The sequence below is a fragment of the Merops nubicus genome, unplaced genomic scaffold, assembly GCF_000691845.1.
Source record: "Merops nubicus isolate BGI_N331 unplaced genomic scaffold, ASM69184v1 scaffold9678, whole genome shotgun sequence".
In the NCBI taxonomy this organism is placed as follows: Eukaryota; Metazoa; Chordata; class Aves; order Coraciiformes; family Meropidae; genus Merops; species Merops nubicus.
The window spans coordinates 2,069-19,058 of record NW_008627720.1 but is presented as its reverse complement, the minus strand read 5'-3'; the positions used below and the strand labels follow the sequence as shown (position 1 = coordinate 19,058).

Genomic DNA, 16,990 nt, shown 5'->3' with positions numbered 1-16,990 from the left:
GTTGGCTCAGAAAGTGACTGCATAAGAAAGCAACCTGGCCAAGAAGCTTTAAAAGGTATCGTAAAACAAAACCATGAAAACACCAGATGGAAAAGCCTTGCAGAGAGCAGGAAAGTATGCATAAGTCTTTATTTCCACAGAAGCTAAAATGCTAAAAATTCAATCTTAAGACTTTGTGTTTTTTTTAAGCAACCTGGCAAGGTTCACAGACCACACATACAGACCCCTATATAAGGGATAAAATACAAAACACTGGTGGTGGGCAAGCCAAAATCCAATCGCTACCTCAAGCTGTAAGTTTTAAAAAGCAAGGTAATGGCATGCCTGCTTACTAAGTTAGGCAAAGATATTTAGAAAATTGAAAAATAATTTTGGAAATGAAACCAAATAAAAAAAAATCTTTCAAATTAAGTTAAAACAAAAACTTCAGCAATTAAAAAATGCATTGAGTATCATACTGAATATTCAGTAGGATAAATTTACAGTTACCTACATCTACAGAAACATGTAAAGCAAGATGGCCTTAAACATCTGAGCTAAGGAATTTTAAGCTGAAAGATGAACTGCAAATATGGTAATATATTACTGATTATCTAAGCCAAGTATTTGAAATTGGATAGCAAAGAAGAGGTGTCAGAGGTACTACACACATTTGTAGAAATCATAAATTCTGTGATAGGAGGAATGGTTACAATCCATGTAATGTTCAACGAATAGATCTTACCAATACTTACAAACGTCAGAATAAATATTTTTCATGACTCAGTACTAGGCTTCATAGCCTTTAGCTAAAAAAAATTATGTTCTTGAACTAAACAATCAATACAATTTATATTTCAAACTATGGTAAGAATTGCTATGCTGTAAAGTAATAGATTTGGGTAAGTAGGAAAGACTAAGTGGCAAAAGCACTGCTTTCACCTCACCATGAAAGCAGCAACAAAACAAATGCATCTTAATCCCTGCCTGTCCTGTCTTACAACCCAAATACACTTGCAGTATCATTGATAACCTCTCAACAATCATCATAACCATTATAATAAAGAACCCTGCTTGTTTTTTCTTTTAGATTAACTCTGTGAAAAGCTTAACTGCATATAGGGAACACTCTCTCCTCTCCCGGCATAAAAGCTTGCTATTTGTAATTCTTTAGCCAAGTAACTATTGTATCCTGAAACCAAAGTTTGCAGAGTTCACGTAACCATGAGTGACAGGCTAATAACAAAATTATACATAAAAGTTGTAATTTACTTCCCATTTCATTTCTTACAGTAATAACAGTTATCAGTAAGTGTTACAGTCTAAGGCTCACCAGATTTAAAAATGAACTGAAACAAATCATAAAGGTTAAGCTCAACTCTGTTATACTCATGAGCCACTTGCAACACTACTTAGCTCCCCAGAGGTTAAAGGATTTAAACCCTGAAATTGCTTCCCCTTTTACGTCACATACTTCTTCAGAGGCAGAGGATGTGTGTTCAGCTTGTGCTGGTCTTGGAACTGAAAGCCCTGCTCCTGGTAAAGACACATTAGACAGACGCCTCTTTCTCACTCCACTGCAGTTATTTGGAATCTTGAAGGCACATCGCTTATGGTAGTTTAACCCACAACCTGAAAAAGAAGTATTTTTAGATTAAAAAAACCCCAACATTGAAAATAATAAAAATAGCACTAACATTTTGATAAGGCAGTTAAGAAGACAATGCAGGAAAATGGTAAAGGCAGAAACAGAATGCCCTGTTAAATTCTCTTATTTTAGTGTTCTTGATGCCATTCACAGAAATAGCTTTTTTTGCACTGCTTGCTATAATACTAGTCTCCACTAAGCCCAGCTTTAGAAACAAAGTCTGAGACTCTGAGGCAGCTGATGGCTCTGCTCACCTCTCCCCCCAGCAGGAGGCTTTCATCAGTCCCTGCCTGTGGAGCACAAGAGCCAAGGAGAAGGCAGCGGGCCAGCAGCGTTGGTACCGACAGGAGGCTGCAGAGCGCTCTGCAGCCAGCTGGGTGAAGGCCATAAGGAAAGGGATTCCCCTTTGGGAGTCTCTCCAAACTATGTTCTCCTTGTGCAAAAAACACACACTGGTAAGCTAGCTATTTTTTTCCAAAGTGGAAACAAGAACACTTCTTAAGTCATTTGCCCAAGGCCACACACTGTTTGCATTGATGGCAGAATCAGAACTTGGGGTTCCTGATGCACCACCTCCTCCAACTCTATGAAATACTACATTTACCATGTGCTAACACAGCAAACAAGGTACAATTTCTTCTTCCTCATCTTATACAGATAGACGCACACAAAAATACACTAAAAATCACAGACTCACCTTCACATTTTAATCCTTGTCGTACCAAACCCCAGAGCATCTCTCCACAGTAGTCACAAAAAGTAGGAGCCTTGTAGGAATGCACATAAAGTGCATGAGGACGAATCTGGAAATCTTCAACTGTAGCCAAAGCTTTTAAAAAATTGCAGTAAGTTATGGTTCTTGGCCCAGGTTCAACAAGGATTTATGGAAAATATATGTTGTTTTAAAAATGGCAGATTCAAAGAACACTAATGAGCTGTTTAGACATCAGCATTTTACTGTATACCATTTAAATATGCATTTATAAGATTACATAGTTTTCAGTAAGCTTTTTTATTGAGGGAAAAATCTCTTGGATTCTGTAGGCTAATGGCCACAACTAATCAACAGTATGACTCACTATGTTGAAAAAATCACTAAGTTGAGAAGGCAAATACAACAAGCTTTGTTAAAATCAACTTAACAGTAAACATTTGAAAGGGCAACCTAATTTTCAAGCTGGCTTGTAACAGACAAAATTTTCAAAAGGAAGATAGTTCTACAGATTAGGTTTTTATCTTCTAGAGGACTTTTTCAGTAAAAGCTTATTAGATTCAGCTCTGTGTATCAAAACAGAACTGTGGATACAGTTTCCATGGAACACTGGAAACTTCACTAGCAATATTCTTTTTCTTAAATAAGCATAGATATATAATTTTTTGCCCTGTTTCTTTGGAATGTGGAAAAAAAAAAAAAAGGTATTTTAAACCAACCTTACCTTGCCCTCATGGCTACTATTCTTTGATCAAATATGTACTAACACTTCAGATTCTCATGTCTCAGTTTTAAAACACTACTAAAAGAGATTTACATGTCTTCAAAATGCCTTGCTTTCTGGTGGTCTATCTGTTTATACAGAAACTGTCAGAGATTGTCAGGAAGAGGCACACATGGCAAATTTTCCAAACATGCCATTCACCAGAAGCAAGGAGAAGCTCAAAACAAGATGATCAACCATTGAAAATCCTAGATATGCCTAGAACAGTTAGGTCCTGAAATGCAGCCAAGGACCTCAGCCTTATGACTCCGGATATCATACTTCATTGATCCAATTTACAAACCCAATCCCATGACAGCCAAGAGATCTGTGTAGAATGTAACCTCAGTTTGGAACTTAGTCCTTAAAGTATGAAAGAGCTGCTTGATACTAATTCAGCTTTTATTTGTAGCTTAACTACAGCTGAATTTGACAGGACATTGATGAAGCACATATAATTCAAATCAGTTAGGGCTGGAGGTGGGCATTGGTTCTTATTATTGAAGAGTACTACAAGTTAATAACCATCACTTTAAAGAACTTAATTGTTTAAAAGTAACTGTTTTCAAGCACTACAATAATCCTCAAGAGCCTGACCTTGAAGGTATGATTCAGCAACTAAGTTTATATAAAGCCTTTTGGCACTATAAATTGTCAATAACAAAAGTTACACAACAATAAGAGAAATCTAAGCAAAAGAAAGCAAATGACTGGGTTGGAAGAGCAAATTCTGAATCCTACCTGTATTTCCACTTCAACAATTCTAATAATAAAATTATTATATATTGTATTTATATTAGTATATATTCATATATAATATGAATATATTCCTATATATTATTCATATTCTTGCAATTCATATTTTTAATAATAAAGCTGAAGATGATTAAAATACGACAATTAAACAATAACAAAACTGAGTAGTGAAACACCAGTACCACTTGGATTTTCTTGGAAACCTCTACCCCAAAACAGTGATCCAGGATGAGACTTTAGGGTTTCATAAAGCATGATATACTATCATGCTTTAAGGCAAGCATGATAATAATGTTTAATTAAGTCCTATTTTCTTTTAATCTACTGAATAAAGCACTGTTCCACTATTGCAACAATACCTACCAGAGAGTACAACCTCAACAAGATCTCCCTCATGTATTTCTTCTGCTGATGTAATTCGTTGCAAAATATTATCTGAGTTCAGGTCGTGACGGAAGAGGAGAATTTTGTCATACATGCCAAAGAAACCACACTCTGGGAACTGCAATGGAAAGCAAACTCTAAATTAACACACGCTCTTTGATAATCCAATCCATAAATGCTTTTAGTAACAGCTGCAGAACTTGAGTGTTCCATGGAATCAAAATTGATCTGCTTATTTTTGAGGAACTGAAGCATTTTTCTGAACCGAAATGTAGCATTAAAAGGAAAAAAAAAAAAAATCAAACATCAACCACCAACCCTAAAACAAACCCACAAAACAGAACACCAGACCAAAATGAATCAATACTAACTCCTACCCTGGTCCCCCAATAAACAGTGACACTTTTTTTCAAATATGAAAAGAAAAAGTTAGAGTATTTGTTTCTTTGGGTTTTTAATCTCTCAGACTTGCATAATCAGACTGGCACCTAAAAGCCAGGCAGACCTTTCCAACTCAGGTGCTGGGGTCAGGCAGGGATTCAGCTCGAGACACTCCAGCAGCGCCTGCCGCACCCTTCCTGAGGGGCAAGCCGATAGAAGCTCCATGGTTCTAGAACAGTTTAGATCTGCAGCTGCAAGTCAAGGAAAATTTAATTCCTCACAAGGACCGAAGATAATACTGCAATTCCATATAGGGAATGGGTAACTACCATGCCATTTTATCCATGATACTTGGCTCAAAACAGCTTTTTTTATTCGGTATTTTCCTCACTCTTCAAAACATTGTCGGGTGTGAGTAAAACTTCTTAAAATGAAAAGCCTGCAGGTAAACAGACTATGCACAGAGAAAGAACAGGAGCAGACCCCGGAGAGTCTGGAATGAACACCGATCATCCAGCTCCTTTGGCCTTTTTTGTTTAAAACCAAATTCAAACTCGAGGTAGGAACACATACAGAAGTGCTCCACAGAAGAAAACAGGATGAACGTTGGGAAAAAATATGGAAAACCAAACAATAAACTTTAAGTTAAGTAGGTAACAGGCTACAGTTTGGTAATTTAGATCTTGCACAGTCAATAAGTAACAGGGTCTAAACTGCATGAAGCTTGTGGTATATTTGTTGTCCTTAAAGTAGTCAAAGACTTTTTTCTACCAAATCAAAGACTTAATGAAGGTATCCGCTACGTCTCTTGTTTTCACACTCCCTTCCCATTCAGAGAAAAAATAACTTCCTCTTTCCGGTAGCAATTTCATCCAAAATATTGAGTTGGCCTTCTCTGTTCTGGGGTGCACATCCTACACACTTACATTACACACAAGACTGGAGAATCCCCATGCTCTGGAAAGCAGCTTGGACAGTCACAAAGAGAGACAGAATGAGTGTCATTTAAATCAGGCAAAAGCAAGACAGACCTGACATAATTATCCTGACCCAGTAGATATTTAATTTACATCAACAAGAAACTGATTTACTGCGCTGACACTAAAGCAGAAGGATGCTTCCTCTGTCTCCCAACTCACTCTTATGTTCTTTACATAAATATGACACTCCCTTGTACTCTGTACAGTAGCCACGACGGTGCAGGTATGACAGCAGCATTATATTCCCCCAAACCAGATGCTTTTTAAACCTTTATGCAACAAAAAGCAATTGTTTAAAATCCCTTAGGTCATCTGGGATTACCTATGAGAACTATTTTCTCATACTTCAGTTCAGTAAACTCATTCACCAATTCATTTTGACAAATAGCAAATATCCATAAAATTCTGAAGACAACATTTTTCCAATATCCCAAAGATTTTTTTTTTTTTTAATTAGGAAAGCAAATAAAAAGCTTGAGAATTAGCTTTGCTGACCAAATATATGTCTCAGTATCTCTGCAAGTATGCACAGGACTTGACTTTATATTCAGAACATGCACAGAAACAGCACATTAGTAACTCTTCCAAGGGAACCGAAAGTTCTTCGTTCCTGTAACAGTGCATAAACCTGCTTTAAGCTCTAACTCAAAATTCCACTGTGCCTCAATTAATAAGAAAACAAGTTACATTTACATTTTTTAATAGGTGTTGCGAGGTTTTATTCTGTGATACTATATACACTGCTTGGCCAAGTATCACATCTTAATGCTAGAACCAACAAGAGGAAGCTACTACACCAATGCTACAACCAATTGTATCCTCAAGATAACGTCTATTCATACTGTATCCGTCACATGATGCTACAGAAAAAAACTAATTCCAACAAAAAGGAGAGAAAAATCAACACAAATATGGTATGTATGTGCCTGCAAATAAGCATGATGCTGTTCATTAATGCTGATATTAGTTTCAGCTGCCAGGAGAGACAACTGATGATTCAGAGAACCAGTGTCAACTACTGCCTCTTTGTATTAAGTTCACAGAAACACCTACAAACCACAGTTTCTAAAGGAACCTTTAAGACATTTCACAGGCTTAAGTCGCCTTCTTTTGATAAAGATATGTCTTTGTTTCTCTTTTTTTCATTCTTTAAGACCATAAACCTATCATGCAGCTGCCAGAACATCCCCAGTAACCAAAGGTCACATAATCACACACCAATAAGCACTTACTTTAAATGCTATGACCATATGTATTCTGCATGCACACCACTTACCCGTTCTCATGTACAAGTCTTAGATTTATTAAAACGTTTTAAATAATATTTAATTTTGGCAACTAAAAAGCATTAGCTGACACAAACAAAAGTTACAGACAAATGCTCAAATCCTCTCTGTGACAGCAGGCGTAATCATCAAAAAATGAGGCATTACATTCCTTCGAAAGCAGCATCGACATCAATTCCAAAGTTTGTAAACAACAGTATAATGCCCGTAATTAAGAATTGGTTTCCAAATAAATTCCAGACAGAGGCTAAATTAATTTATAGGGAAAAAAAGTATTGTAAAAAAAAGCAAAATCATCTATTATAGATTGTTAGAACCGTTGGCATCAACATCATTTGGTTCTGCATTAACTAAATGGACCTTTTAAGACATGTATGGTACAGTAGTGACACGTTTCACCACTCCCTTCTCTCACAACAAGTATACGTACACACGGATGAAATGACTGCGAAAGCTTGTCTGGTTTTGTAACTAATATTTAACTTCATAAAAGATAATCTCTATTTACAAGCTGCAGCTTGATCGGTAGCTTCTAGACCAAGATGCAGAATGGCGAGCCCAGGCCTAACAAGACTAACAATAATCTATGCTAGTATTTGTTGCAAAAACTCTGTAACTGAACACAGACTCTGTACACAGTTCCTATAGATTTATGTGGAAGACTTCACGTGGGACCCATTTTTCTATGACTTGTAAAAGCCTCATCTCCATTTCTGAAACAGTAATCCCCAAAACTAAAAGCATCAGGGCCATAACTGGGCACATGAGCCCACCAAAGGCCCATCTCCCCATGTCAGAGGAGCAGAGAGGCACAAGGGCAGATGAGGAACCCAAATTAAGGACTTCAAGGAAAGGATGCTCTGTCCAGGCTCCTCCCAGGGCTATCACAGGAGAGCCTCAGCCCCAGTTTCCAGACATAAGACCCATCAGGATAAATTAATGCTCAAGCACTGTTTGGACCAAGAGGGGTTGCTGCCCAATGGTATGGGACATGCTGTAAGATGCCAGGGAATTAGGATGGTAGGGGACTTATCATGTGATGTCTGTGGATGAGCCAAACACAAGGGAAGAGGATTCAGGAAGGAAAAAATATGGAGAAAAAAAAAAATAGGGAGTTAAGAAGATAAAAGAGGCTGATCACCTGTAAACAGGGACTGGTCATAATAATTGTATAGTCATGCCCTGTGCCTGATCAGCACCACCTGTCCTGTCTTTTCATTACATTCCGTTTCTGTTTTCCTGGATGATAGGTTCTGATTCTGAACATGTTTGTGTATCAGGACCATGTCAGTGCCAGCAACTGGAGGCAGAGCACAGGTCAGAAGACCCACATGTCTGTGGTGCCAGCAACTGGAAAGACCAAGATCCAGCAGCTGCTACTGGACAGAGAGTGCCTGAACCCAGCTCCACTTTTTTGTTGTTGCCGTTTCGTTTTGGTATTCGGGTTTTTTTGTGGGGTTGGGGTGGGGGAGTGTTTGCACTAACAGACTTCCACTCTGAACCACTAGGCAAGGGTAGAGCGTGAGACCGTCGGTGCCGTCTGTGTTCACGCGAGTGCTCCGTGGGTCTGCCTGTGTTCATCTGCCTGTGCACCCCTGCACCCCAGTGCCTCTGCCCGCTGGGAACACATGGTCGCTCCTGATACTGGCAGCACCTGGGGCACGGAGCTGCACCAGCCTCACCTCTCCCCGGAGGCTGCTGGATTCGACTACCCCTAAGAAAACTTCAAGTTTGATGACCAAGCCCCGCGCCAGCCCCCCCCCCCCCCCCAACCACACTGCTTACCATTTTAGCCCCCCCCCCCGCCCGCCCCTCCGCACACGCTCCAGCTCCCATCGCTCCCTCTGCCCCCGAGCACTGGAAGCTCTGGCTGGCTGCCCTCCCCAGGGCCGGCCCTGATGAGCTGCAGGTGGCCCGTCAGAGCCCACGTCTAAGGCACTCGGCCAGGCTTCCATGGGGGAGCCGTGCGAGCGGCTTGGCTCCCCACACCCCGCTCTCCCTTCCGCTCCCGGCGCTTTCGGGAATACAGCATTCCTCCCCAGCACCTTAGCCAGAAGGCTGAGTGCGGCCTGCTGGCCAAGAATAACCTCATCGATTAACAAGGTTTTTATTTCAAGTGGTATCTTTTAACAGAATTTTTACGCAAAGCTTAAACTATGTTCAAGTTGCACACTACTAAATTTTTCTGTCTTGTACTGCAGCAAAGTACAGTTTTTATAGCCTTCCTTAGCTCAGTTACATGAGGCTGTTAAGGAAAAACACTATCCACTTCCTTTGAAGTGTTAAGAGCTCATAATGTAAACTTGAAAACAAAACTCAAGTAGAATTTTCTAAAGCCTTTTTTATCTTACAGGATTATGCAGCTATTACTTCCCTGTATAAAAGCCCAAAGTATCTGCACAGTGACTCAGAACACAAACTGCTAATCCCAGTATTAATATGTTTCCTAAAAGCAAAAAGGAGACTATTCCCAGTGTTAACAGTTCCAAAAGAGCATCTAACTACAGGAAATCACTTATGGGAAGTCTGTGTATGTGACAGACTGTGCCAAAATTAATCTCTAGTACACCAATGCCATTGACTTACGTAAAGAACATATGCAATCCTTTGTGCTGGGGTAGTACTAGCACAGGTAACACTACTGGTGCGTTACTGCAGTTACACAGAGGAAAAACAATTGGTGTTATCTAGAATGCTTGCACTGCAAGTATTACAGTACGTCTAGTTTTAATTCATAGTTCATTACACTGTTCTTTTTACCCAGAAAAACTCAGTATACAGTGGCCAGTATTGCTGGAGTGAAACAAAACTGAGGCTTCTTTCTGTCTTGGCAGTATCTGAAAAATCCCTCTACTTCAAGTTCCAGGACTTACTTTACAAAGTTCTGGACCAGTCGCCAAAAACTCACACTAGGGAAAAGCGTAGGCGGATATTGTTTCAAGGTCCAATATCTCATGACCCATCATAACTCAAAACAAATGCTTCAAACCACTGAATGTTAATTCCAAAGTCTAATGGTGCAAAACATCCATTACCTTGGAAAGTCTTTTTGTTCACTGCAATCACTCTAATTTATTATCCTGCATCCGTACCCAGCTATTCACTCCCACTCTTTAGAATCCTGTGCCAAATCACATCACACAGACAATTAGCTTCAAACATCTTGCAGGAGATCTTTCCCTCACCAGATGCCTCAGAAGAGACATACTTGGACTACTGCTTGGCTAGGTTTTCCAGCATACAAACCTATCCCCATGCTGGAAATGCGAGTATGCCCCACATACGCCAGCTCCACATCCCCAGTACTCCCCAGTTCTCATCTTCACACAGGCATGTTTGCTTCTTGTGCCTCAACTCTGCTGCTTCATTTAGCTCGTATGAAAAAAGCAGATGACAAGTCAAGAAGGCAGACCAGCAGAGGGGAAAAAGATCTGAACGCAGACAATGAATACAAAACATGATTTACATTCATTTTAGAGCCATTCAAAAATAAACACTATCAACTATAACAAGCTTAACCTGGAGAAAAAACCCAGAAGGATGGTTACAACACTGTTACCTATTTATTACACCAAAATAAGTTGTTACTGCTAGAGTTGTACAGATCCGTTTGTAATATGGATGAATGGTAATATGATCCTCCTAACAAGATTCTTTTACTTCACAGTATTTTATTAGTAAAACATCTGTTAACACTTGAGAAATCATATTAAGCTTCAAGTCAACACCTTTGCCACAATTTGGTTAGATAGCCTTTACCATGACAGTGTCCAAACCTTTGGAAAACAGCTCACATTTATTCCACGTGTTTTGGTCTTTTCACAACATGACAATTTAATGGATTTTAAAATAAACACTTTTTTCCCTTCAGCAACCCTCACTGAAGAGCTAGCTATCCAAACTACTTTAATCCAGCTTCATTAAAACTTGAGTTCTTAGGTATATGAATAATACAGGTATACAGTTAATTGTCACTTGGTTAAAAAATCCTACAGATGTATTTGTGTGTTCGTGTCAGACTTTTTTTCCCCTGATTATCAAGGCAAAATGTTTGAACACATCTTCCTCCCTCTCCCCTCCACATCCCAGTCTAACCGATCTTCAGAAGAAACTGGCTCGTTTTCCAAACAATCCAAGGACATCAGTCATATTCCAATTATCAAAAATTAAATCCCACCTAGTCTAATTAAAACGATAGGCAGGACTATCAAAAAGGTGCGTACATACTGATAGGATCACATTCAATTCAGATTATTCAAATTACTGACCAGGGAATACAACATACTTGGACTATAACATTTATCAAAAAAAAAGAAAGTATGGAACTACAGGAACAGTAGACAGACTCACAAGCAAGTGCAAAAATTAGCTCTTTTGAAACACAGCTATACTTCCAGTGGCTATGTTCTCAACACCTTACACCATTCAGAATCTTGAAGAAATAAATACAAGTGTGAACATGTTAAGCACCTACGTGGCTATTGACAGATTAAGGTCTGAATTCAGGCCAGTCAAAACAGCACAACTGGTGGGAAACAATCAGGTAAATAACACCAGCAAGAAAGCACAAGCACTACTGGGAAAGCAGACAACATTTCATGTAGACAAGGACACCATAAGGACTGACTACAGAAAAAAAGATGACAAAAAAAACCAACATGGAAAAATAGCCAAAAATAAGATAAAAGAACAAAGAAGCACAAAGCAAGCCAGCATCAAGTAAAAATAAGATTATACACAATGGTGAATTTGCTGTTGAGAGACAATTACGGGTGCAGTTGAAAGAGCGTGATCATGCTGGGATGAAGAAAAATTAAGACAAAATTATTGCTAGCAAAACAAGAGCTACAGGAATCAAAATGAAAACAACAGCTGCTAGATAAGGGTTTCAAGACTATACATAGGCAAGAATTCTGAGACTAAGAAAAGTCTCAATTTTTCTCATTTCTAAGAAAGAAATGGGGAAAAAAAAAAAAAAGTACTATGTGTGAAAGAGTTCAGCAATAGCAGAATTGTAAATGCTAGTGGAGAAGGTTTAAGAAAAAACCTGAAACAGACAGGCCACGGAAGGAAAAATTTCTTTTCAAAGTGCACTAAATAAGATACAAGATAGACCAAAAACTACTAGACTGGATTAAGTTTTATAAGAAAAAGAGAAACAGACAGGAAACAAATGCAGCAAACATTAATGAAACAGTAGAAATACATAAGGGCAGAGAAAGAAGAGGAAGAGCGTGAAAAAAGTTTGGTTTGGCTTTTCTTTCCTTCTAATTTTAAGACATATGCGAGTACCATGTTATGAAAATGCAGAAGAAAAAACCCAAAAGAGGTTTGTTAATCAGTAAGACATAAGAAATACCCCTTTGACTTTGCTAAGTGATGACAATTTGAATGGGTTCAGTGAAGTGGAAAAAGAAAATCTAGTTTAGAAGATTAAGAAACAGATTGTACAGGTAAACAGTGTATCAGTACTCAAAGAGAAGGCAACGGTTAGAAAGAATTTTCTAGGCAAACACCCTAAGATAAGAGGGCAATTGGCCTATTTCAGAGCTAAATGTAGCAAAGTCATTGGAGGAAAAGTATATACAGGATAAGAACGCAGAGTATGACTGAAAATAAACGGTATGGAGGACAGGTTGTAGATGAAAAAGGTAGATAAGGGAAGTTTCAGAACCATGAGAGTATGATTCATAATTGTAAGAAAAAAGTTATGACAAATCTAGCAGGTACTGACACTATACAAGTAATAGCACAGAACAATCAAACATTTTTCATTTATGACTATTAGTTTAACTAGAACAAAATAAATAAGGTATGCCTTGATAGCATGCTGTCCTACATAATTCTCAGTTTGCAGGAGTGGAGCATCACCACGTGCAAGTTTATAGCTTTAAGCTAGTATGCCCTATGTACTCTTATGTGAGGAATGAAGAAACAATATTTAAACACAAAACAGGATTAAGAACTTGCCTCTGTAATATCTGATCATTGTGCAAGGACACGCATTGTCCATCTGCAACTTATGCTATACACTTTCCTGCTCCTAAACACACTCCCTCTATTCCAGCAGTCGCATCTGTTCGTGCTTTGGTTCCTCTTCAGACCCCCCCTGAGAACTGTATGTCTGGTACTTTACAGCAACTAGGTGAGGAATGAACAAAGACATTACATTGAAACTATAACTAAGAATCTTTTGAAGCATCTCCATAAAGTCCAAAGTTGTGGGGGTTTTTTTGTTGTTTTTGTTTGTTTGTTTGTTTGTTTGTTTTGTTTTTTTTCTGAGGGCTTCTATTAAGCACTCCAACAAACAATATCCCTAACATAGTGTTCCCAAAATTCAACTTTAAACTTGTAAAAAAGTTTTTGCTCCTTTCCTGACGTTTAGACCATTTTTAACAGTGTCAAATATTTGCATTACTTATCTCTCTCTCCTTGCAGACATGTCTCTTTAGTTTCAGTTCTGCTGCTGCTACTTTTAATTACCCTTCTGCAAAACCTGAACAAGCTACACCAAACATCAGCATTTGAAGCAGGAAGCACAGCTCACCATCAACAGTACAGCAAGACTGGCAATACAGAAAGCACTATGAACAAGTACTATGTTTACCTAACAGGCATTTCCTAATTAAACTGCTTTCCAACACATTGATTAATTTTCCCTGAAAGAAATAAAGGTAAAGTTATTTTTCTGAAAACTTCTGAGGATGCTGTAATTATTTTTACAAAGGCTAAAATCCAGACTCCTTAAGATCTGCTGTAAATTCTAATCAACATTTTTGATGCTGTAAGTGAAGCCTGCAATAGAGTTAGGTGGGTAATTCAAACTCCCAAGCAAATGAGGAAGGATACCCAAAACTTTTTTTTTGTTTCAGATATGTGCAAGACCGAAATGTGATTCAAAAGCACTATTAAAAAAAAAATAAGGAAGCTTCCAAGAGACCACTCAAAGCAGAAGAAAAGCTATAAGTTATTCCAAGTAAAAAATATATTTCTCCTTTTTCATTGAAGTGCAACAGTAAATAGACAGTGCTAACAACAGAACTATCACAAGAACAAACTATACAGTACCCTGAGGCTGAGAGTCAGGAATTGGTCAAGAAAACAGCGTTTCAGCAGGCTACAGAACACCAAGGGAAAGGAAAGCTTTAACACTGTTGAATCTCAAAGGCATACCCCAGTAGCTTCAAAGCTTTCCACTGGAAAAAACAGGCAGCTGTATGCATGGCAGTACACAGAACAACAGTTTACAATTTTTACATAAAAAATTATTAATATATTAATATTAGAGTATTTAATATGCTTGCACCAGTCACCACATCTAAGGGGAAAAAAAAAGGTCACAGCAGGACATATTGCTGTCAGATAGAGGGTTGAGGGAAGGTACTGCCACTTGTGCACTGGCTGCAAATCTACTTACAAAAGATGAATCCACCACACCTAAGGTTGTTCCCTGTTCAGTTTGCTGCCTGCAAACGTACCCTCATTGAGTAGTCATTTATTGGTAGCATCAGCTGCAGGAGAGCATAAACTGAATCAAAGCCAGACAAAAGAGGAAAACTGATCATGAAATCATCATGTTTTACAGTAGATTAAGCTCAGCATATAAGAAGTCTCTTAAGTTCTAACAAGAACTTGAGCAAAACTTTTAGCTGAGCCTTCCCGAAGAATAGAAAATAAAAAGTAAGCGTGATGTATTTGCTTTCATCTTTCTTTAAGAGAGAAGACAGGAAATATGCAGATGCAAAGAGGAGCTGACACACAAAGAAAAAGCGGTCCCTAAAATGGCTGCAAAAAAGTGCACCTTACAGGCATGGTAAAAAGAAAAAAAAACAAACAACAAAAAAAAAAAAACCACAAACACATACCACCACCCCCTACTTGACCCAAATAACTTGTCTCTTCAGGAGGGAACTAACATGCTGAACTACATTTTGATAGCTCATAAAGTTATTATGAAATCAGCTTGCCTGCCAACTAGTTTGTAAAAACATGGAAGATGCAATTAAGTTATGAGATGGAGAAAAAAAGATACACAAACATATGCAAATGACAATTCATATAACGTTTGCATTTACATTCTTTCAAGCTTTTAAGTGAAAAAGAATCAATAAAAATAATCAACCATAAATACCAATCACAACGTCAGACAAGGAGAAAGCAATTCCTTACAAAATAATCTACCTTGAACTCCCTCCCACTCACCACCTCTGGCCTTGAGGTAAAAGAGTAATTATTTCTTCATTATTTTATGAAACAATGTTAACTAGTTTGCAGGTTGCTTAGTAGAATCTGAAGTACCTAACCTAAAGATAAAAGCTGGGTGCAAAATCAGCAAGATCAATGTTATTTCCTTTCTAGACAGTCAGAACTTGCAACAACTTAACCAAGACATTTAAAAAATATGCTAAGATTTTTTTTCTCAGTTGACCCTCTCTGAATAGAAATTATGCTGATAATAGTAGTCTCATAAAAGAGTAACACATGTACTCCTTATATGGAAATACAATACAAGGGTTTGGTGGGGTTTTTAATTATTAACTAGAAACAAAAAGAAAAGCTAGTACCATGCAAGTCTGCAGGCCTGCAGTGCGTTTCTGTAGCCACAATTGGTCCTTTCATTACAGCTGGCTACACAGTCAGAATACTCCTTAACAGCAGTAAGCACAAACTAGCAAAATTCCAAGATATTAGTGGCAATCACTGAAAGGAAAAACAATTTTCCATATTGTGAAAACTAACTCTTTTTAGAAAAATTACTGCTACATCTTCTTTTACTAGTTTTCACACATAAGAAAGTAACAGGCGGGTTTACGCCTTTTAAATTAAAAGCTCCTATCTTGGAAGTTAGCAAAATTTCCTTGTGCATAATTGCAGATATCTAACATGGATCTTTGTGACTGTACCAAATTTCCTGGCATATTCCATTCACACACTGTTATTCCTAGCACTCCGTTACAAACCAGCTGTTGCCACCAGCAGGATAAGGTAGTGTTACACCATACCTTCTGGTAAACTATCGAGCACACGAGGTCTTTGACAGCAGAGAGGGACAGGTCCTGAGCTTCAATGGTGACAGTCTCCCGCGTGAGACCGATCTGCAGAAGGAAGGAGACCCCGTGCATAGAGCCCCGGGAGTTGGTGAGGCTCTGGGTGCTGAAACTGCCATTAGAGAGTCGGCTGGAGAGCCCCGACTGGGGACTTGAAGACAAAGTTGGGGTCTGTGGTGCAGCAGCATGACAGGTAGGTGGGGAAAACTTCTGTAAGGATGGGGGAGAAGAGTCGTTTGCTGACATCTGACTTGCTTGATTCTGTCGAGATCTCCCCGGTAGTCAAATTCTAAGAAAAATACGTTGTCAGTTCTTGGTTTAAAATGAAAACTAGGATAATGTAACTTTCCCTTTCTTAGTTCAGTAAAACACCCCTGACCACTAAAACTTAATTTTCCCTTTCATTCTGTGCAAGCCAGATAGTAAAATGATTTCAGCTGTAAATTACTTTAAATTAAAGGTTCTCTTTCTGCAGTTGCAATCAGCTGATCAAAAGCAGATTGTCTGTCCTTTAGCACCACGTCTGGGCAACAGAGGCTTACATAAAGGCCTCGCAGAAACACATCAGCTCTGCTGGTTTATACTGGTCCTTCATTTTCATGTATTGAAAAAAGCTGGAAACACAGATGGAAATAAACGTTGGTAATTCATTAAAAGTATCCTTGTTCACTTATTTCCACAGACCATATCTTAAATGCAGACTCATCTTCATGTAGACGGCCTTTTATAATTAAAAAAAAAAAGTGTATCCTTGAGCAAAAACAGAAGTCCACGTATGTCATGAATTTATTCCTCCTTCAGAAAGTCTTCTCTGAATTCACAGGACACGGTTAACTTGGGGATCAGTGAAGGCATTTGATTTCATTTTTATAAAATATTTTAGCTCATGAAATGCAGGAGCAGAATGTCTGAAGACACAATCACATTAAATGTAATCCCTGGCTTCACCCAGATAATCTCCAGCATTTTAAAACGTTGTATTCTGCCTGTAGGGGAAAAGATAAAGTTGTTACTTCACATGAAATGCATAAAATTGAACAGCGAAGTCATAACC

The 16,990-nt window shown here is 38.4% G+C and overlaps 1 protein-coding gene across 2 annotated transcripts in view; it reads right to left on the bottom strand.

The window, feature by feature from the left end:
* Positions 1-16,182, bottom strand: part of PRKD3 (protein kinase D3) — a 41,740-nt gene extending 25,558 nt beyond the window's left edge. Inside the window, exons 1-5 of one of the 2 annotated variants that reach the window (XM_008946425.1) lie at positions 15,892-16,182; positions 4,222-4,360; positions 2,325-2,456; positions 1,454-1,611; positions 1,107-1,109 (exon numbers count right to left, since the gene is read on the bottom strand). In XM_008946425.1, coding sequence (XP_008944673.1) covers positions 1,107-1,109; positions 1,454-1,611; positions 2,325-2,456; positions 4,222-4,360; positions 15,892-16,182 — 723 coding nt within the window. The remainder of the gene's footprint in view (positions 1-1,106; positions 1,110-1,453; positions 1,612-2,324; positions 2,457-4,221; positions 4,361-15,891) is intronic. The other variant, XM_008946426.1, reaches the window with a different exon arrangement.
* Between the last annotated feature and the right edge of the window lie 808 nt (positions 16,183-16,990).